We start from the raw sequence: 23,297 nt of genomic DNA on the forward strand, positions 1-23,297 counted from the left end.
ATATCCCACAAGTTAGGATGTATCCGTGGACTGGGTACATCATGGCCATGATAAGTTAAACAAAACAACTAAAATACTCATTTTAGTATATCCAGAGTTATTCACTTTTACAAATGTTATGTCATTAGGGGGTAATTTTCATCCCTGGGCTGCCATACTACTATTGCTATTTGGATCACCAAGGGTGATGATCCAAATAGCAAAAGGCCAGTGTTTGTGTGAGAAAAAAAAAGCCAATAAAAATATATCACCACTAAATTTCTCCAGGTGTTATAACAAAGTGGCTACAAAAAAAAAAAAAAAAAAAAAGACTTGACATACCCCTTTTGAAATACACTGGGTTGTCTACCCCCATCATGGCATACCATTTGCAAAGTAATTTCGATTCCTGGGCTGCCATACCGTCTCAAAGGCAACATAGGTCCAGAAAATCAATGTGCCAAATTTTGATGTAAATGGGCAGGCCCAATGTTGGGCCCTGTAACTTCCTGAAACCCCATAAAACCTGTGCATGGGGGTATTGTTGTACTCATGGGACATTGTTGAACACAAAAAAGTAAATTTATGCTTACCTGATAAATTAATTTCTTCTATGGTACGACGAGTCCACGGATTCATCCTTTACTTGTGGGATATTATCCTCCTGCTAACAGGAAGTGGCAAAGAGCACCACAGCAGAGCTGTCTATATAGCTCCTCCCTTAGCTCCACCCCCCAGTCATTCGACCGAAGGTACAGGAAGAAAAAAGAGAAACTACAAGGTGCAGAGGTGACTGAAGTTTAAATCAAAAAAATATAATCTGTCTTAAAATGACAGGGCGGGCCGTGGACTCGTCGTACCATAGAAGAAATTAATTTATCAGATAAGCATAAATTTACCTTTCTTCTATAAGGTACGACAAGTCCACGTATTCATCCTTTACTTGTGGGATACAATACCAAAGCTACAGGACACGGATGAACGGGAGGGACCAGACAGATGGTTAAACAGAAGGTACCACTGCTTGAAGAACTTTTCTCCCAAAAATAGCCTCAGAAGAAGCAAAAGTATCAAATTTGTAAAATTTGGAAAAGGTATGAAGCGAAGACCAAGTCGCAGCCTTACAAATCTGTTCAACAGAAGCATCATTTTTAAAAGCCCATGTGGAAGCCACCGCTCTAGTAGAGTGAGCTGTAATCCTTTCAGGAGGCTGCTGTCCAGCAGTCTCGTATGCCAAACGGATGATGCTTTTCTGCCAAAATGAAAGAGAGGTAGCCGTAGCTTTTTGACCTCTACGTTTTCCAGAATAGACAACAAACAAAGAAGATGTTTGACGGAAATCTTTGGTTGCTTGCAAGTAAAACTTCAAAGCACGAACCACGTCCAAGTTGTGCAACAGACGCTCCTTCTTAGAGGAAGGATTAGGACACAGAGAAGGAACAACAATTTCCTGATTGATATTCCTATTAGTAACAACCTTAGGAAGGAACCCAGGTTTGGTACGCAAAACCACCTTATCAGCATGGAAAACAAGATAAGGCGAGTCGCATTGTAATGCAGATAGTTCAGAAACTCTTCGAGCCGAAGAGATAGCAACTAAAAACAGAACTTTCCAAGATAGAAGCTTAATATCTATGGAATGCTTAGGTTCAAACGGAACCCCTTGAAGAACTTTAAGAACTAAATTCAAACTCCATGGTGGAGCAACAGGTTTAAACACAGGCTTGATTCAAACTAAAGCCTGACAGAACACCTGAACGTCTGCAACATCTGCCAGACGCTTGTGCAGTAGAATTGATAAAGCAGATATCTGTCCCTTTAAGGAACTAGCTGATAGCCCCTTCTCCAATCCTCCTTGGAGAAAGGACAAAATCCTAGAAATTCTGATCTTACTCTATGAGTAGCCTTTGGATTCGCACCAATAAAGATATTTACGCCATATCTTATGATAAATTTTCCTAGTGACAGGCTTTCGAGCCTGAATCAAGGTATCTATGACCGACTCCGAGAAACCCCGCTTGGATAAAATCAAGCGTTCCATCTCCAAGCAGTCAGCCGCAGAGAAACTAGATTTGGATGCTGGAACGGACTTTGAATCAGAAGGTCCCGTCTCAGTGGCAGAGTCCATGGTGGAAGAGATGACATGTCCACCAGGTCTGCATACCAAGTCCTGCGTGGTCACGCAGGTGCTATCAAAATCACCGAAGCTCTCTCCTGTTTGATTCTGGCAATCAAACGAGGAAGGAGAGGAAATGGTGGAAACACATAAGTCAGGTTGAACGACAAGGGTACTGCTAGAGCATCTATCAGTACTGCCTGAGGATCCCTTGACCTGGACCCGTAACAAGGAAGTTTGGCGTTCTGACGAGACGCCATCAGATCCAATTCTGGTGTGCCCCATTGCTGAATCAATTGTGCAAACACCTCCGGATGGAGTTCCCACTCCCCCGGATGAAAAGTCTGACGACTTAGAAAATCCGCTTCCCAGTTCTCCACTCCTGGGATATAGATTGCTGATAGATGGCAAGAGTGAGTCTCTGCCCATCGAATTATTTTGGTAACCTCTATCATCGCTAGAGAACTCTTTGTTCCCCCTGATGATTGATATATGCTACAGTCGTGATGTTGTCCGACTGGAATCTTATTAATCTGGCAGAAGCCAGCTGAGGCCACGCCTGAAGCGCGTTGAATATCACTCAGTTCTAGAATATTTATTGGGAGGAGAGCCTCCTCCAGAGTTCACAAACCCTGAGCTTTCAGGGAATTCCAGACTGCACCCCAGCCCAATAGGCTGGCATCCGTCATCACTATGACCCACGCTGGCCTGCGGAAACACATTCCCTGGGACAGATGATCCTGTGACAACCACCAAAGAAGAGAGTCTCTGGTCTCTTGATCCAGATTTATCTGAGGAGATAAATCTGCATAATCCCCATTCCACTGTTCGAGCATGCATAGTTGCAGTGGTCTGAGATGCAAGCGAAACTTTGTCCATTGCCGCTACCATTAGTCCGATTACATCCATACACTGAGCCACTGACGGCCGAGGAATGGAATGAAGAGCTTGGCAGGTGGTTAAAATCTTTGATTTCCTGACCTCCGTCAGAAAAATTTTCATGTCCACCGAATCTATCAGAGTTCCCAGGAATGAAACTCTTGTGAGAGGGATAAGTGAACTCTTTTTTTACGTTCACCTTCCACCCGTGAGATCTTAGAAAAGCCAACACGATGTCCGTGTGAGACTTGGCAAGTTGGTAAGTCGACACCTGAATTAAGATATCGTCCAGATAAGGCGCCACTGCTATGCCCCGCGGCCTTAGAACCGCCAGAAGGGAGCCTAGCACCTTTGTTAAAATTCTGGGAGCTGTGGCCAACCTGAAGGGAAGAGCCACAAACTGGTAATGCTTGTCCTCCTAGTACTTAGAGTAGGCAAAGAGAATGACTGGGGGGTGGAGCTAAGGGAGGAGCTATATAGACAGCTCTGCTGTGGTGCTCTTTGCCACTTCCTGTTAGCAGGAGGATAATATCCCACAAATAAAGGATGAATATGTGGACTTGTCGTACCTTATAGAAGAAATCAGTGTTTTATGGCAGTAAAACATACAAGGATGAAATAAAAAGCAGTGTTTATGTGATACAATAAAAATAAAATCTGAACAGTACATTTGGCCAGATGTTTAGACTAAGTAGCTACAAAAAATACTAAACATAAGTCCTTTTTGAATACCCTGGGGTGTCTACTTTTGCAAATGGAATGCCATGATGGGGTAATTTTCTTTCTTGAGCTGCTATGTCTCAAAGAGGACATAGGCCCAGAAAATGAATGTGCCAAATTTCCATGTAAATAAGCAGATCTCATATTTGGCCCTGTAACTTCGGCAAGCCCCATAAAACCTGTACATGGTGGGTACTGTTGTACTTGTAGGACAATGCCGAATACAAAGGTTTGTGTTTTATAGCAGCAAAACATAAGCATGTTGACAGAAACAACCAAAGTGCAGTGTTTGTGTAAAAAACCCATACAAAAAATATGAGCATTACATTTGGACAGGTGTTGTGACTAAGGGCCTTAACAAAAAGACAAGACTTAGCCCTTTTGGAATACCCTGGGTTGTGTTCTTTTGCGAATGGTTTGCCATGATGGGGTAATTTTCATTCCTGGGCTGCTATAATGTCTAAAAGGCGATTTAAGCCCCGAAAATGAATGTGCCAAATTTCTATGTTAAATGGGTATGTTGGGCCCTGTAACTTCCAGAAATCTCAGAAAACTTGTACATGGGGGGTATCTATGTACATCGCTGAACACAAATATGGGTGTTTTATTGCAGTAATATCTATCAGGATGATGATATTCACAATAAAATATAGTTTGGCAAACATAAAATTTAATTTCTGACACTTATAATTTTTTCATATAACAGTTTATAAATAAATATTTGATGCTAAAAGTAAGCCCTATCTGTCCTCTAAAAAAACAATATATATAGTAAGTGTGGGTGCACTTAATGTGAAGGAGGTACATTATGGTTGGACATATAGCTAAAATGTTTGTCACCTATGTGTTCAGACTTTGTTGCAATAGTAAGTTATTGTGTTTTCCCAACTCTTTAATTAAATGTGTGATTATTTGTGTAAGTACTGTCATTCGTTCTTGGAGAGTTTTATCAATATATACGAAGAAGCATATAAATCAATATCAATACTTAGCCTTGTGCATAGAGTTCTATTGCAACAAGCTATTCACCCCTTAATATTAATAGAACTGTAGGTTTTTAAGTGTATTTTGTTACAGGACTTTCTTGTGAAAATGAAATTATTATAGGTGCTGTTTAAACAAAACAATTGTGTATTACAATGTTATCTAAGAAAGCAAATACTATAATCAACCAACACAATGTCATTTTGTTATTACCTGATCAATTGCAAAAAATATGCTATCGTAGAGATCTTTCTGAGTGTATACAGTGCGGCTGTAGTCATCTTCATCAGTGCCAGTATAACCTTTGAGAAACAGGTGTTTAAAAGCCATTGTGTTCTCTTCTTTGAAGGAAACCACCAGCTGGTTGCTCAGTCCAAATAGTACAAGCTAAAAGAGAAACAACTGCTTACAATACACTTTTGAACACAGCAAAAATATTTAAAAAAAACATAATTTATACTTACCTGATAAATTTATTTCTCTTGTGATGTATCGAATCCACGGATTCATTCTTACTTGTGGGATATTCTCCTTCCCTACAGGAAGTGGCAAAGAGAGCACCCACAGCAGAGATGTCTATATAGCTCCACCCCCAAGTCATTAGACCGAAGACTAGGAAGAAAAAGGAGAAACTATAGGATGCAGTGGTGACTGAAAGTTTTAAAATAATAATATATATGCCTGTCTTAAAAAAACAGGGCGGGCCGTGGACTCAATACATCACAAGAGAAATAAATTTATCAGGTAAGCATAAATTATGTTTTCTCTTGTAAGATGTATCGAGTCCACGGATTCATCCTTACTTGTGGGATACCAATACCAAAGCTTTAGGACACGGATGAAGGGAGGGACAAGACAGGGACCTTAAACGGAAGGTACCACTGCTTGTAGAACCTTTCTCCCAAAAATAGCCTCAGAAGAAGCAAAAGTATTGAATTTGTAAAATTTGGAAAAAGTATGAAGCGAAGACCAAGTCGCCGCCTTACAAATCTGTTCAACAGAAGCCTCATTTTACAAGCCCATGTGGAAGCCACAGCTCTAGTAGAATGAGCAGTAATTATTTCAGGAGGCTGCTGTCCAGCAGTCTCATAGGCCAAACGGATGATGCTTTTCAGCCAAAAGGAAAGAGGTAGCCGTAGCCTTTTGACCTCTCCATTTACCAGAATAAACAACAAACAATGAAGATGTTTGACGGAAATCTTTATTTGCTTGTAAGTAGAACTTTAAAGCACAAACCACATCAAGATTGAGTAACAGACGTTCCTTCTTTGATGAAGGATTAGGACACAGAGAAGGAACAACAATCTCTTGATTGATATTCTTATTAGAAACTGTTAAGATGACTGCAGCTTTTACTGTATCTTTGCACTAACCTTGTTTTATCATATGTTAGAAGTGCTGCAGCTTTAAGCTCAGCTCACCACACCCTCCGAGTGTGTCTGGGTCTCTGTGACATCATCAGAAGCCATGTTAACTTTATTGAGGAATCTGTTTAGTGAATAAGCCATATGGTTGTAGCTGAATAAAAGTTATCTAAAGTTCCTGCTGCAGAGTCTTCATGTTATGTGCAAGAGACATCAGACACAAGGTAACAGCACACAACTGAATGTTCTAATCCTGACTACACAGAGAACATAACAGCTGGCGACAAGGATCTGTGGTCTGACCCTATAATGGCACTTATTGGCACCTTACCTGTGTTTGCAGCAGACACAGACAGATGGGACACATGGGTTGAACAGTTTGAGCTATAATGTACAGCAAATAACATAGGAGCTGATAAGCAAGTGGCTGTGTTTCTGACAACTATAGGCTCAGCAGCTTACACTACATTAAGGGACATTCTCTCACCAGATAAACCTAATGCTAAACCTCTGTCTGACCTGATCTGCCTGTTATCTGACCACTACCTACCTAAGCCTCTGGAGATATCAGAACACTATAAGTTTTACACACGCAAGCAATTGCAGCATGAGGACATTAAAACTTATGTGATCAGTTTAAAGAAACTAGCAAGTAGCTGCAGATTTGGTGATTATTTAAAAACTGCTTTACGTGATATGTTTGTTATTGGACTCATGGACTGTACAGTACAAAAGACTATTAGCAGAGGATGATTTAACACTAAAGCGTGCTATAGAGATAGCTACAGTCATGGAACTTGCTACTAAAGATGCACAAATGCTTCAGGCCCTAGCACAGGCAGTTTGTGATCAGGAAAAAGATGTTTTTCATACAAGTGTGCACCTAAATAAACAGTATCCAGCTAGACAAGGGTCACAGACAGCCTGTTACAGATGTGGTGACACAAATCACACAGCAAATGCCTGCAGGTTTAGGAACAGCACCTGCTATGGGTGTGGGAAGATTGGTCATACAAAGAGAGTGTGCAGAAGTTCCTTGGACAGAAATAAAAGTAAGAAAGGCAGCAAGTCACGTGCAGCTTTTCATGTGCAAGTACATACACCACACACTGATTCAGAGGAAGACAAACCATTAAACACATTACAGATCTACAGCCTTGAAAATAAAGTTCCAGAACTGCAAGCAAAGGTGAATATAGATGGTAGACCTCTCATTATGGAAGTTGATACAGGAGCAGCAGTCTCTGTTATCACATCTGCTGATTGGAACCGCCTGGGACTAAGGCAACCAATTGTTCCAACAGATGTCAGCATGCAAACATATTCAAATGAAATAATAAAGCCTATTGGGTGTGTATCACCTACAGTGACATTTAATGGTATAACTAAAAAGCTACGCCTCTACATTTTACCTAAAGGAGGACCACCTTTGTTTGGTAGATCCTGGATCCAAGCATTGGGCATGCCAAAGTTACCACAACAGTTACCGCTTAACAAACTGCTGGACCAAAGTGGGAATTCAAATTCTTCTTGGATTAATTCACTAAAGCACAAATATAAGACTGTATTTGATGGGAACCTAGGTTTAGTGAAAGACAAGCAGATTCAGCTTCACCTAAAAGAAAATGCTATTCCAAAATTTTGTAAACCAAGAGTTGTACCATTTGCACTTAAACCTAAAATTGAAGCAGAACTAGAAAGACTACGAAATCAGGGGATTATTTTCCAGTGTCTAGCAGTGAATGGGCTTCCCCAATAGTTCCTGTCAGAAAAAAAAATGGGGCATTCGCATCTGTGGAGATTTCAGAGTGGGCCTTAACCCTCAATTACTTGTGGATCAGTATCCTTTACCACGAATTAAAGAATTGTTTAGTTCTCTGGCAGGGGGTGAAAAATTTACAAAAATTGACTTGCATCAAGCATACTTACAGTTAGAGGTGCATCCAGACTCCAGACACCTGTTAACTATCAACACTCACAAAGGACTTTTTCAGTATACGCGAATGGTGTTTGGCATTGCCCCAGCACCTGCAGTGTGGCAATGGATAATGGATGAGATCTTGGCAGGTATTCCACATACCCACTGTATGTTAGATGACATGCTTATCACTGGTGAAAATGATGCCGCTCATAAAGCCAATGTTGAAGCCGTTTTACAGCGCCTACAGGAATTCGGACTAAAAGTTAACATGGAAAAGCGTGAGTTCTTCTGCAAGAGTTTAGAATATTGTGCACATGTAGTGAACAAGAATGGTCTCCACACAACTGCTGAAAAAGTGAAAGCGCTGGTTCATGCTCCCACCCCTGTTAATGTATCTCAGCTACGTTCTTATTTTGGGTTGCTCAATTACTATCACAGATTTTTACCAAATTTGGCTCATTTACTATATCCACTACACCGCCTTTTAGATAGTAAAAACCAGTGGGCCTGGACTGACTTATGTACACAAGCATTTGAACGCTCAAAGCAACTTCTTCTGGAATCAAGACTCCTTGTCCACTATGACCTTAAGAAGCCTATGGTACTAGCCTGCGATGCTTCACCATATGGTTTAGGCGCAGTACTTTCACACATTATTCCTGACGGTTCTGAACGTCCTGTGTCTTTTGCGTCCAGATCTCCAACTCCATCTGAGAGAAATTATGCCCAGATTGATCGAGAAGCTTCAGCAATAATTTGGGCTGTGAAGAAATTCCACATTTATATATATGGCAGACCTTTTACTCTGATCACGGATCATAAACCACTTTTGTCTATTCTGCAGCCTCAGAACGGTATCTCCAACAAAACAGCTGCTCGACTTCAGCGCTATGCACTTCAGCTGGCGGCTTACAACTACTCCATTAAATATCGATGCCACAGTGATCATACGAATGTGGATATGTTTTCAAGATTACCAATGATACATCACATGACAGCATCTTCTAAAATCATAGAAACTCCTCCACAGCCTTTAAATCTAAATTCCAAAGTGATTGCTACTTATACATGCTCTGATTCTACCTTACAGGAAATTAAGTCTTTTGTTCAACATGGGTGGCCTAAAGTAGTTTGCTCTGACCTTCAGCCATATTTTACAAGGAAGAAGGAAATTGTGCATGACTCAGGCTGTCTGTTATGGGGGTAACGAGTGATAATTCCGACCTTACTGCAAACATTAGCATTAAAGTTACTACACAGCTCACATCAGGGTGTAGTAAAAATGAAGCAAAGAGCACGAGAATATTTATGGTGGGCTAAATTGGATACAGATATTGCTTCTTATGTAGCTGTTTGCAATGCATGTGCACAGACACAGCGGAATCCCAGCAGGGACACCTCAAAAACTTGGCCATGGCCAAATGAACCTTGGACAAAAATCCATGTTGATTTTGCAGGGCCAGTGGATGGACGAATGTATTTGGTGGCTGTGGATGCTCATTCCAAGTGGCCAGAAGTAGTTCAAATGTCAAGTACTACAACACAACAAACCATTGTCGTTCTTTCCAGTATGTTTGCAAGATTTGGACTGCCACAAACTTTAGTCTCAGACAATGGTCCACAGTTCATATCACATGAATTTGAAACATTTCTAGCTACAAATAACATCAAACACTGTAAGACAGCTCCATATTTTCCAGCCTCTAATGGACAGGGTGAAAGATTTGTACAAACTTTAAAACGCCACTTACCTGTCTCTCACAAATCAAAATTTAATCCAAACTCCCTTTCTAACTTTGTGCTTAACTATCGAAAGACTCCCCATGCTACTACTGTGCTATCACCTGCAATGTTAATGTTTGGAAGACGCCTGAGAATTCCACTGGATAAAGTTAGATCAGAACATTCCAAACAAGAGTTGAACACTTCTAGCATTTCAGAATTTGTTCTTCATGACAGAGTATGGGTGAGAAACTACCATGGCCCGAATAAATGGATTCCAGCTGTCATAGTACAAGGCATGGGCAACAGAATGTTTAAAGTTAAACTACAAGCTGGTGGTACAGTTTCCCGCCATGTAGAACAAATGAGACATAGATCTCAACCAGCTACACAAATATCCAATGATTCAGATGGTGAGGATATCTGGCATGGAGTGTGGTGCCCACCTGAGTCTTCTGAGGAGGAAAATACAATGAACACAACTGAAACAGATCAACCTCAGAATGATTCTGTCCAACAACAAAATATCACAGATCAACAACCGTTGGGTACTCCTCCACAGACAATTTGTCCTGAACCAAATACTGTACGGCCCTCTAGACACAGAAGGCCACCTTCTAGATGGCAATGTGAGGATTCAGTGAGAGATTATTCAGCAAGGAATGACCTAATCCGAAGGCGGACTTATCGCAGAAAACATAACTGTGACTAAAATCTAGGCTGTGACCTAGGTCTTGTGCATAGACTATAAAGATAAACTGTTCTAAGTACAAGTGTATGGTTTAGTGATAAACATGTATGTCTATTACTTGTTGTATGTTACAATATTATCCACTGTCTGTTCTTTATTTTTATTTATTTTTATTATTTTTTTTAGAAAAAAGGGGATGTTAAGATGACTGCAGCTTTTACTGTATCTTTGCACTAACCTTGTTTTATCATTAAATGTTAGAAGTGCTGCAGATTTAAGCTCAGCTCACCACACCCTCTGGGTGTGTCTGGGTCTCTGTGACATCATCAGAAGCCATGTTAGTTTTACTTAGGAATCTGTAAGTGAATAAGCCATGTGGTTGTAGCTGAATAAAAGTTATCTAAAGTTCCTGCTGCAGAGTCTTCATGTTATGTGCAAGAGACATCAGACACAAGGTAACAGCACACAACTGAATGTTCTAATCCTGACTACACAGAGAACATAACAGAAACAACCTTAGGAAGAAACCCAGGTTTGGTACGCAAAACCACCTTATCTGCATGGAAAACAAGGTAAGGGGAATCACATTGTAAAGCAGATAGCTCAGAAACTCTTTGAGCCGAAGAGATAGCTACTAAAAACAACTTTCCAAGATAGAAGCTTAATATCTATGGAATGCATAGGTTCAAAAGGAACCCCTTGAAGAACTTTAAGGACTAAGTTTAGGCTCCAAGGCGGAGCAACAGGCTTAAATACAGGCTTAATTCTGACCAAAGCCTGACTAAATGCTTGAACGTCTGGGACATCTGCCAGACGTTTGTGTAGTAGAATAGACAAAGCAGATATTTGCCCTTTTAGGGAACTAGCTGATAATCCCTTCTCCAAAACTTCTTGGAGAAAAGACAATATTCTAGGAATCCTAATCTTACTCCACGAGTAACCTTTGGATTTACACCAATAAAGATATTTGCGCCAAATCTAATGATAGATCTTCCTGGTGACAGGCTTTCTAGCCTGAATCAGGATATCAATGACCGACTCAGAGAAAACACGCTTTGATAGAATCAGGCGTTCAATCTCCAAGCAGTCAGACGCAGAGAAATTAGATTTGGATGCGTGAACAGACCTTGGATTAGAAGGTCCCGCCTCATTGGTAGAGTCCACGGTGGAACCGAGGACATGTCCACTAGGTCTGCATACCAAGTCCTGCGTGGCCACGCAGGTTCTATCAGAATCACCGAAGCTCTCTCCTGCTTGATTCTGGCAACCAGACGTGAGAGGAGAGGAAACGGTGGAAATACATAGGCCAGATTGAAGGACCAAGGCACTGCTAGAGCATCTATCAGTACCGCCTTGGGATCCCGGGACCTGGACCCATAACGAGGAAGTTTGGCATTCTGACAGGACGCCATCAGATCAAATTCTGCTGTGCCCCATAGCTGAATCAGCTGGGCAAATACCTCCGGATGGAGTTCCCACCCCGCCGGATGAAAAGTCTGACGACTTAGGAAATCCGCCTCCCAGTGCTCTACTCCTGGGATGTGGATTGCTGAGAGATGGCAAGAGTGATCCTCTGCCCATCAGATTATTTTGGTTACCTCCATCATCGCTAGAGAACTCCTTGTTCCTCCTTGATGATTGATATAAGCTACAGTCGTGATGTTGTCCGACTGAAACCTGATGAATTTGGCCGCAGCAAGCTGAGGCCACGCCTGAAGCGCATTGAATATCGCTCTCAGTTCTAGAATGTTTATCAGAAGAAGAGATTCCTCCCGAGACCATAAGCCCTGTGCTTTCAGGGAGTTGCAGGCTGGCATCTGTCGTTACAATGAGCCACTCTGGCCTGCGGAAGTACATTCCCTGAGACAGGTGGTCCTGAGACAACCACCAGAGAAGAGAATCTCTGGTCTCCTGGTCCAGATGCAGTTGAGGAGATAAATCTGCATAATCCCCATTCCGCTGTTTGAGCATGCATAGTTGCAGTGGTCTGAGGTGTAGTCGGGCAAAAGGAACTATGTCCATTGCCGCTACCATGAGTCCGATTACCTCCATACACTGAGCCACTGATGGCCAAGGAATGGAATGAAGAGCTCGGCAAGTGGTTAAGAGTTTTGATTTTCTGACCTCCGTCAGAAATATTTTCATTTCTACCGAATCTATCAGAGTCCCTAGAAAGGAAACTCTTGTAAGAGGGAAGAGAGAACTCTTTTTTTTATGTTTACCTTCCACCCGTGAGATCTCAGAAAAGCCAACACGATGTCTGTGTGAGACTTGGCTAGCTGGAAAGTCGACGCCTGAATTAAGATGTCTAGATAAGGCGCCACTGCTATGCCCTGTGGTCATAGAACCGCCAGAAGGGACCCTAGCACCTTTGTGAAAATTATGAGAGCCGTGGCCAACCCGAAGGGCCACAAACTGGTAATGCCTGTTTAGAAAGGTGAATCTGAGGAATTGATGATGATTTCTGTGAATAGAGATGAGTAGATACGCATCCTTTAAGTCCACGGTAGTCATATATCAACCCTCCTGGATCAGAGGTAGAATAGTCCGAATAGTCTCCATCTTGAATAATGGAACTTTGAGGAACTTGTTTAGAATTTTGAGATCCAAGATTGGTCTGAAAGTTCCCTCTTTTTTGGGAACCACAAACAGGTTTGAGTAAAACCCTAGCCCCTGTTCCTCTTTTGGGACTGGGCGGATCACCCCCCTGGTATGTAGGTCTTCTACACAGCGTAAGAACGCCTCTCTCTTTGTCTAGTTTACAGACAATCGAGAAATGTGAAATCTCCCCCTTGGAAGGGAGTCTTTGAATTCCAGAAGATATCCCTGGGACACAATTTCTAAAGCCCAGGGATCATGAACATCTATTGCCCAAGCCTGAGCGAAGAGAGAGAGAGTCGGCCCCCTACTAGATCCGGTCCCGGATCGGGGGCTGCCCCTTCATGCTGTCTTAGAGGCAGCTGCAGGCATCTTGGCCTGTTTACCCTTGTTCCAAGCCTGGTTAGGTCTCCAGACTGACTTGGATTGGGCAAAATTCCCCTCTTGCTTTGCCGCAGAGGAAGCTGAAGCTGGACCACTCTTAAAGTTCCGAAAGGAACGAAAATTATTTTGTTTGGTCCTCATTTTATTTGATCTATCCTGAGGGAGGGCATGACCTTTCCCTCCAGTGATGTCTGAAATAATCTCTTTCAGTTCAGGCCCGAATAGGGTCTTTCCTTTGAAAGGAATGTTCAAAAGTTTAGATTTAGATGACACATCAGCAGACCAGGACTTAAGCCATAACGCCCTGCGTGCTAAAATGGCAAAACCTGAATTCTTTGCCGCTAATTTAGCCAATTGAAATGCGGCATCTGTAATAAAAGAATTAGCCAATTTAAGGGCCTTAATTCTGTCCATAATCTCCTCTAATGGAGTCTCCATCTGAAGAGCCTCTTCTAGAGCCTCAAACCAGAAAGCAGCTGCAGTAGTTACAGGAACAATGCACGCAATAGGTTGGAGAGAAAAACCCTGATGAACAAAAAAATTTCTTCAGGAGACCCTCTAATTTTTTTATCCATAGGATCTTTGAAAGCACAACTGTCTTCGATAGGTATAGGTGTACGTTTAGACAGAGTAGAAATAGCTCCCTCCACCTTAGGAACTGTCTGCCACAAGTCCCCCACATGGTGTCAGATATGGGAAACATTTTCTTAAAAACAGGAGGGAGAGTGAACGGAATACCTGGTCTATCCCACTCCTTAGTAATAATATTCACAATCCTCTTAGGGACTGGAAAAACATCAGTGTAAACAGGAACCTCTAAGTATTTATCCATTTTACACAATTTCTCTGGAACCACTATAGGGTCACAATCCTCTAGAGTCGCTAATACCTCCCTGAGCAATAAGCGGAGGGGTTCAAGTTTAAATTTAAAGGCCGTCATATCAGAATCTGTCTGAGGAAGCGTCTTTCCTGAATCAGAAATTTCGCCCTCAGATAACAAATCCCTCACCCCTACTTCAGAGCATTGAGAGAGCATATCAGATACGGCTACTAAAGCGTCAGACGGCTCAGCATTTTTCCTAAACCCAGAGCTGTCCCGCTTTCCTTGTAAACCAGGCAGTTTAGATAAAAACCTCTGTGAGGGTTGTATTCATAACTGTGGCCATGTCTTGTAAAGTAAAAGAATTTGACGCACTAGAGGTACTTGGCGTCACTTGTGCGGGCGTTAATGGTTGTGACACTTGGGGAGAGCTAGATGGCGAACCCTCATTTACTTCTGACTGAGAATCATCTATTGCTCTATTTTTAAGTGCTAATATATGTTCTTTATAGTTTATAGACATATCAGTACAATTGGGACACATTCTAAGAGGGGGTTCCACAATGGCTTCCAAACATATTGAACAAGGATTTTCCTTGGTGTCAGACATGTTAATCCGGCTAGTAATGTAACACGCAAGCTTGGAAAACACTGTAATCAAAGTAAATAACACTTAGAATTAAAACAGTACTGTGCCTTTAAGAGAAAAAAAGCTGCACAAATTCTACAAAACAGTGTAAAAAAGCAGTAAACTTAACATTTTTACAGTAGCATCATAAAGCCTTAGTAACTTTGCACAGCTATGCAAATAAACAATTAACCCCTTAATGGCAAAACCGGATTGAAAAAAACGTCAAAACCGGTAAAAAGGACTTTCAGCACCTTGCCACAGCTCTGCTGTGGCTCCTACCTGCCCTTCAGAACGATTTGTGGGGAAAAAAACTTCTTTTACAGCCCTCAAACACAGCAGGAACCTCTGGAGAAGCAGTTAGATGTCTGAGGAAAAGAAACTTCGCAACTTAGGCGCGAAAATAGGCCCCTCCCACCTCACTCGATGTTTTGAGGCCTATCAGAAAAACACCAGAGTGTCTCTTAATTAACCATGTGGGTTAAAAAAACCAAAAACAAGCCACAATGACCCCTTTAGTCCGTTCAAAAAAAACGTTATAATTGCATCATTTACTGAATAAACAAAAACGTTTCTTTCCTAACCAGTAACTAATGAGCCCTTCATGCAAGCTGAAATTCCTATCCAAGTATCTGAATACAGCTTACCCTTCCCTCATGGGAATATTGCCAGCCTTTTCTAGAATTAACACAGTCTGTCTAGAAAAATATAGACTAAACATACCTCATATGCAGCTTAGCATGCAAACCGTTCCCCCAACTGAAGTTTTCCTGTACTCTTCAGCCCTTGTGAGAACAGCAGTGGATCTTAGTTACAAAGAGCTAAGATCATCATCCTCCTTGCAGAAATCTTCATCCTTTTCTGCCAGAGAGTAAATAGTACAAACCGGTACCATTTAAAATAACAAACTTTTGCTTGAGAAATAAAAAACTAACATTTTTGTCACCACACTTGCTCTGCCCTTCCTACTACTTAGAGTAGGCAAAGAGAATGACTGGGGGGTGCAGCTAAGGGAGGAGCTATATAGACAGCTCTGCTGTGGGTGCTCTCTTTGCCACTTCCTGTAGGGAAGGAGAATATCCCACAAGTAAGGATGAATCCGTGGACTCGATACATCTTACAAGAGAAAAAATAATTAATAAAAGATTGAACCCTTTCAGTGCTAACGACGACTCTGAGCCGCCGCAGAGTTTCCCACTCAGGTGCTAACGACGGCTCAGAGCCATTGCGTGCACTCTCCCACCTTGAGGGAGATCTGGGGCTCTCAACCACTCCTACCCCGGCGATCAGGCCTGTATAGTAAGGCATTGCCGGGGCTTCACATTATGCGCAGTGACATGCTGCTTAGAAGCCTGTATCTCAGGCATCTAAGCAGCTACAGACCCCACCGTTGGAAAGGTAACCGCATAACCTTTCCAACAGTATAAGTCTTGGGGATCTGAGAGAAAAAAAATAAAAAAAGTTAAAAAAAAATATTTCGAAAAACAAACAAACAAAAAAAAAAAATGTAAACAGCTTAGCACCCAGGTACGAAATTGCTTAGCACTCAAAGGGTTAATATTCTTAGTTTAAAAAAAAAAAAAAAAAAATACATAATTTTTAATTGGAAAAAAAAAAAAATGTAGGATACAATAACCCCCAACACATTTCCAAATTTAATCCAAATCCTGGTTCAAGCTCAACACAAAATCACGCTGAAAAGTTTTTGCATTTTTGGAGACCTGACAAAGTGTAAATGTATGAAAATATGCGTAACAAATGAAAAATACGAAACTATTTTACATGCGATATGTATAAAATATATGGGAAATAAAGGTTTATTATTAAAATAAAGTTTTAACAGTGATTTAAAAGGAAATAATATACAACAAGGTGCTGTACTGTGAATGGCTTTAAGGTGTATATGTACCTACTGTATGTATGAGTGTAGTATTTTAAACTTACATTTCAATACAACACCATAGGTTATATCTAATTGAAAAACAGTACTAGAGTGTAGATTTTCCACTTAGTGTTTGAACAATAGCCAACATGGGTTTTGTAGTGCTCTGCCCATGTATTATGGGAGGGATTTAGCGAACCTGCACTATTCACCTTCCAGATGCACAACCTAGATTTTTGCTCGAAAGATTAATAAATATATCCAGATGGGACTCATTTGTCTACATCAGAACGCGTGACTTCAATGATGGGATTGAGTCAGGGGGAGTATACACTAGGCACACCCTCCAGCCCGTGAACCCATTTAGGAAGCGGCTATAGCTTAAGGACAGCATGGAATGTCCTAGCTTGTTAAGGGGTTAACAAGCGATGTTAGCACACAAGCAATATTTTTGCTCTCCACTTATATTACACTCTGTTTGCGATCCGTGGTGATAGACCTTTATGTTACTTGATGCATATGACCCAGAAGTTCAAGTAACATAAAGGTCCATCACCACGGATCGCAAACAGAGTATAATATATTTTCACATGTAAGGACGGTAACGTCATTCTGTTTTGCAAACACTGAATCGAAGGTAACACCTCACAGGTAAAATCAAAACGACCTTGTTTGTTACCTCAAATTTCTAACATTATTATCCGGATTTATAACTTTTTGACCCAAAAGACTGTTTTTTATGATAAGCATTTATTCACAAGGCCTTTTTTTAAATCCACTGCAGTGAGATCAATACGGTTTTATGGTTTTTATGTGTTATATATGACAGTATCAATTTAGTATCAATTTAGAGTCAAATACGATATTTTTTAAGTTGCGGTCTTGAATGATATATATTTTGGTTTCATTGTATCAGCGGCACCTGCATACATCATATTAGATACTGTATCTTGAAATTATATTTCAGCATTTTTTAATGATTTTTATAGAATAAACATTCTCTTTTTTTTTTATATATATCTTTTTTTATTTTTCAAGATTCATAAACACAAAACAAAACAAACTTTTCCAATGTTACAAACAAACATACACAATAAGAATCTCAACCTTACTCTTTAGACATTTACTTAATACTATTAGGTATTACCTATCCCAACTCCAATTTACCCTCATGCATTGCTCTGGGGAGATAGAGATTCACTTAATAATTTTTCCAAGATCACCTTTGCTTCTAGGGGTATATCCTGCCTGTTATTCTTCAAGTAAAAATATTCTTCATTCAACAAATTATCATTCACTTTTTTGAACCATTCTTCTTTTGTAGGCACTATCGGTTTCCATTTAGAGAGAATTAGGTTCTTTGCACTATTAAGCATAATTTGATATAGATATGCTCTTGGTTTGTCCCATTTCAAATTTAAATTATTTAAGATGGCCGTAAGGAAGTTATTCAATTTAATCTTATCCTCCCTATTATCTATGACTTGTAAAATATTTGTCCAAAAAACCTTTATATGTGGGCAAAACCACATAATATGAGATAGGGATCCCTTATTCCCACACCGTCTCCAGCAGCTATCTTGTGTATATGGAAACATTTTTTTTATTCTGGTTGGTGTGAGATACCATCTTGTTAGAATCTTTAAATTTTGTTCCAACATTCTTGCTGAAATCGAAGATTTTGCCGTCTGCTGGAATATGCTTGTCCAGACTTTTGGATCTATATCCTGTTCTAGTTCTAATTGCCAGCTTTTGGTATATGCCGGGAGACATTCTCCCCCTTCTTGTAATAACCTATAAGACTTAGAAAGGATATGTTTTATGTTCATTCTAGGATTACACATATTCTCTATTTTTGTTAGTGGTCTAAGGATCTTATCCTTCTCTTTATTTGTCGATATATAATGATAAACCTGTGAATATGTAAACCAATCTGCTAATCCCCTAAATCCCTTCTCCTGTAATTCTTCCTGGGGCCGTAATTTCCCTTTATCTATTAGGTCTATTCTATAATTATTATCCTCCTTATCCCCTTTAAAATGACCCTCCAAAAATTTTTTATTCTCTACCAAATCTAGAAGGGGGGAGGGGATAGATGATATGTTACCTTTTTTCCTGATTATCTTATCCCATATCTTAAAAGTTTCTTTAATAATGCTATAACTCTATCTTGGTAGATCTATCTCTTGGATTTTCCCAGCATTGATTACTTATCACCTTTCTTGCTATAAGCCCCCCCTCCAATTTTACCCAGGTTTTAACTTCTTTTTTCGTATGCCATTCTATAACTCTTTGTAAAATTGAAGCAAGTCTATATTTGGCTAAATTAGGGAGTCTCAGCCCTCCCTCTTGTCTTTTCCTGTACATGATCTCTTTACTTATTCTTGGTTGTATTTTTCCCTACACATAATTATTAATTATTCTTTGAAGGTCTTCTATATAATTAAGTACTATGGGGATAGGCAGGGCTTGTAACAGATACAAAAATCTTGGTAGAACATTCATCTGTATAATATTTATTCTCCCCAGCCATGATATCCTTTTAGGATACCAGGATAGAAGATCATTTGTAATGGTTTTCTTGAGACATATATAATTAAAAGCAAATAGTTTTCCTACATTTTTAGTCATATAAACCCCTAGGTATTTTAAGGCATCAACCGCTTTAAACGGGTGGGTTATCATCATAATTTTTTCCTCCCTCTTAATATTCATTATTTCAGATTTATTTATATTAACCAGGAAGTTTGACATTAACCCAAATACCTTAAATTCTTCCAGGAGTTCTTTGATTGATTTGGCTGGTTCCGACAGGGACAGGAGGATATCATCTGCGAATAATGAGACCTTATATTCGCTGTCACCAATTTTAATTCCTCTAATTTTCTTATTTTGCCTAATGTGAGCTGCCAAGATTTCTATAGATAATATGAATAACGTTGGCGATAGGGGGCACCCTTGTCGGGTTCCATTATATATATCAAAAATGTTAGATAATTCTCCATTTACCATAATCCTAGCTGTTGGAGCTGTATATAACGCCATTATTCTTTTAATACTTAATGGATTAAAATTAAATATTTTAAGGGTGCTTTCTAAAAATGACCAGTTAATTCGGTCGAAAGCTTTTTCGGCATCCACCGATATAAATGATGACCAGATTTTTTCTTTTTGAACAAATTCTAAGAGGTGTATATTTTTTATTATATTATCCCTTGCTTCCCTGTTCTGAACGAATCCTACTTGATCCAGATGGATAATTCGTTCTAAGATTGCCCTTAATCTGTTGGCTATAGTTTTTGCATATATTTTTAAGTCTATGTTCAGAAGTGATATTGGCCTATAGTTTTTTACCTCCTCTTTATTTCTATCTGCTTTGGGAATCACTATAATTCTTGCCTCCTGCATTTCTTTGGAAAATTTCTTCCCCTTATCTATTGAATCGAACAGCTTCAGCAAGTAGGGGGCCAAAATATCTTTGTAGTTTTTATAATATTAGGCCGTGAACCCATCCGGGCCTGGGGCTTTACCTACTGATAAGCTCTCAATTGCCTCTTGAATTTCCTGTAATTGGATTGGTTCATCTAACTTTTGATTTTCTTGCTCCGTAACCTTAGTTATGTTAACCTCACTGAAATACTTTGACCATAATATTTCCTCTCTAGGATGGGTCTCTAAATTATATACATTTTTATAAAATGTATTAAATTGTTGGCCCATTTCTTGTTGGTTCTTACAATAGCTTTTATCCTCCTTTATCAATTTATAAATACTATTACTTATTTGTTTTTTATTTATAGCCCTCGCTAGGAGTCTATCGTTTTTGTCCCGTTCCGTATAGAACTTGCGTTTCAGCCATAATGCTTTTCTCTTATTAACGCTCGACCAATACTCCTGGATATTCCTCCTTTCCTTCCCTAGATCTTCTAATAATTTTTCATTATCTGGTGTTTGTTTGTGCCTTTTCTCTAAATTCTGGATTTTTTCCATCGTTTCTCTAAATATTTTCCCGCTCACCATCTTCTGTATGCCCCTTAACTTATGTGCATCCCAGAGGGTAGTTACTTCTATTTCTTCTATATTATTGAGAAAAAATTCTTCTATTTTCCCTGCTATAATTTCCCTATCTTCCTGTTTCTTCAAAATGGCATCATCTAATCTCCAATTATACTGTTTTTCCTCCTGGAAGCCCCATTTTAAATTTTAGACTTACCGGAGCATGGTCCGACCAGGTCATAGGCAGGATCTGTGCTTCCTGTATTCGTATTAGCCCTTTTAAATTTATACATAGATAATCCAGTCTTGAATAGGACAAGTGTGGGTTCGAAAAGAACGTATAATCCCTCTGAGTAGGGTATAACATCCTCCAAACATCATATATAGCTAACTGTTCTAGACTATTGTTTACTTGCTTTATGATATATTTAGGGATACTAGATATTTTTTTTTAGAGTTATCCAGATGTGGATCTAGGGAAATATTAAAGTCTCCTCCAAATACCATGGTTCCTTCTTGAAAGTCCAATACTATGTTAATCAATTTTTTGAAAAAACTATTCTGTTTTATGTTTGGGCCATAAATATTGAAGATTGTCATTAATTCACCTTGGATATACCCTTTTATTCCAAAGTATCTCCCTTCCTTATCTTTTACCTTCTCTTTCAGTTGGAAATTCATATTTTTATGAAATATTATACAGACCCCATTCCTCCTGCCCCTGTCCGAGGCCATGTAGCATACATTATACTTATCATTTATGAATTTAGGTTCCCTATCCCTTCTAAAATGGGTCTCTTGGAATAGCAAGACATCTCCCTTTAATTTCTCCATCTCCCTCAGAGCCATGGATCTCTTCTGGGGAGTGTTTAGCCCTTTAGCATTTAGGGATATAATCTGAATATCTTTCATTCCTGTTCCCAACTCCCCACAAGAGTATCCTCATATAATACCTTAATTCCATTTATACCTATATATCTAATAGCCCATCTCCACAAATGATTCTTATAACATATAACATAAAATTTTCTGTTTACATACATAAAACAAAAAAACAAGAAAGCTTGGTCCAAGGAGTAGAACTTCCTCCCTGCCGGAATTTCCTTCACTAATTTAATAGAGAAGAAGAAGAAAAAAAAAAAAAATCTTAATTGAGCCTGCATCAGGTCCAATTATCCCCTTCTCCCCGTGTGGGTGAGAGAGGGGGAAGAGAAAGAAAAAAAATTCTAGTTGAGCTTGCATCGGGTCCAACTATCCCCTTCTCCCCATGTGGGGAAGAAAGGGGGAGAAAAAAAAAAAGGGGGCTTGAAGTATCACACTCTGATGTGAATAGGCACACGAATATATTGTGAGAAAAAAAAAAAGAGAAGGGCGTGAGGTATCACACTCTGGTGTAAATAAACACATGTATATATTGTGAGGAAACACACATTTATTTTGTGAGAAAAAAAAAAATTAATAAAGGCTCTCCAGTGTGGATGAACCAGTGAAGTAAAAATTGACTTAAATGCAAAATCGGGAATAAGTGTGTCCATGGTAAAGTTAATTTACCATAATAAGTGTAGTGAAAGCCCCAAGGTGGAACTGTTCTAATATGTTAAAAAAAAAAAAACCCTCTTGGGTGTGTGCATAAGGGGGGTAGGACCCCACAAGTGTAAGTGTTGAATATGGTGCATAGCCAGTGTAGCTGTGATTGTGCTAATAAAAAAAATATCCTTAAGTTCCCCTTCCCTATAACTTCCTCAGGAGCATCTCCCAAGAATTTAATAATTTTTCATGAGTCCTTTTTCTTGCTTTCCTTATTTCACTTCTCCTCCTATTAATAAGCTAGTTTGTCTGTCCATTTTGTTTCTTCTTCTTGGCTTCTTCCCACGTGTGTTTTAGGGTGTTCCCCTTTTCAAATGTTCTTTGTCTCATCTCGTCTAAATCTTCTCTCTCAAATTCTACGGGAATTTCAAGATCCAGATGTAGCTTTGTTTTTATCTGATGGATATCCTCCTTCCTTCTATAGAGTAAGGTATTTCCATTATGAAAAATTATTAACCCAAAGGGGTAAGTCCACTTGTACCTTAGCCCTTTTTCCTGCAAACATCTGGTCAGGAATCTGATATCTCTCCTTTTTTTCATAGTTGCCATACTTAGATCTGCAAATATCTGAATTTCTAGTTGTTGATATTTAAATGTATGTTCTCTTTTAGCTCTTCTTAATATTTGTTCTTTCAATGCAAAGTCTTGTAAATTTAGTATTACATCTCTGATTCTTCCCGGAACAGCTTGGTTTGACAGTCTATGTATTCTCTCTATTTTTATGTCCCCTTCTTGGGAGTTCAGTATCAGGGTGGCAAAAAGCTTTTGAACAAAGGGTTTTAGGTCCTCAGTTTTAATTTCTTCTGGTATACCTTTTACCCTTAAGTTCCCCCTTCTGGACCTATCTTCAAGATCTGTTATTTTATCTTGCAAATCATTTATTTGCTGTGCTTGTGCAAGTATGACTTCATTAACCTGTGCCATTTCTTGTTCTGCCTCCTCCTGCTGGGCTTCTAAGGTATTAACCCTCTGTCCTATTTCGTTCACCTCTCTTTTGATTTCAGAGAGTTCTGCCAAAATACAATC

The 23,297-nt window shown here is 39.6% G+C and overlaps 1 protein-coding gene across 1 annotated transcript in view; it reads right to left on the reverse strand.

Annotated features, from left to right (window-relative positions):
- LOC128640733 (mucolipin-2) overlaps positions 1–23,297 on the reverse strand; it is a 236,447-nt gene that overhangs the window by 75,689 nt on the left and 137,461 nt on the right. The window contains exon 3 of the mRNA XM_053693160.1: positions 4,892–5,065. Within this exon, the coding sequence (XP_053549135.1) occupies positions 4,892–5,065 (174 nt within the window). The remainder of the gene's footprint in view (positions 1–4,891; positions 5,066–23,297) is intronic.

The sequence above is a fragment of the Bombina bombina genome, chromosome 10, assembly GCF_027579735.1.
Source record: "Bombina bombina isolate aBomBom1 chromosome 10, aBomBom1.pri, whole genome shotgun sequence".
Lineage (NCBI taxonomy): Eukaryota > Metazoa > Chordata > Amphibia > Anura > Bombinatoridae > Bombina > Bombina bombina.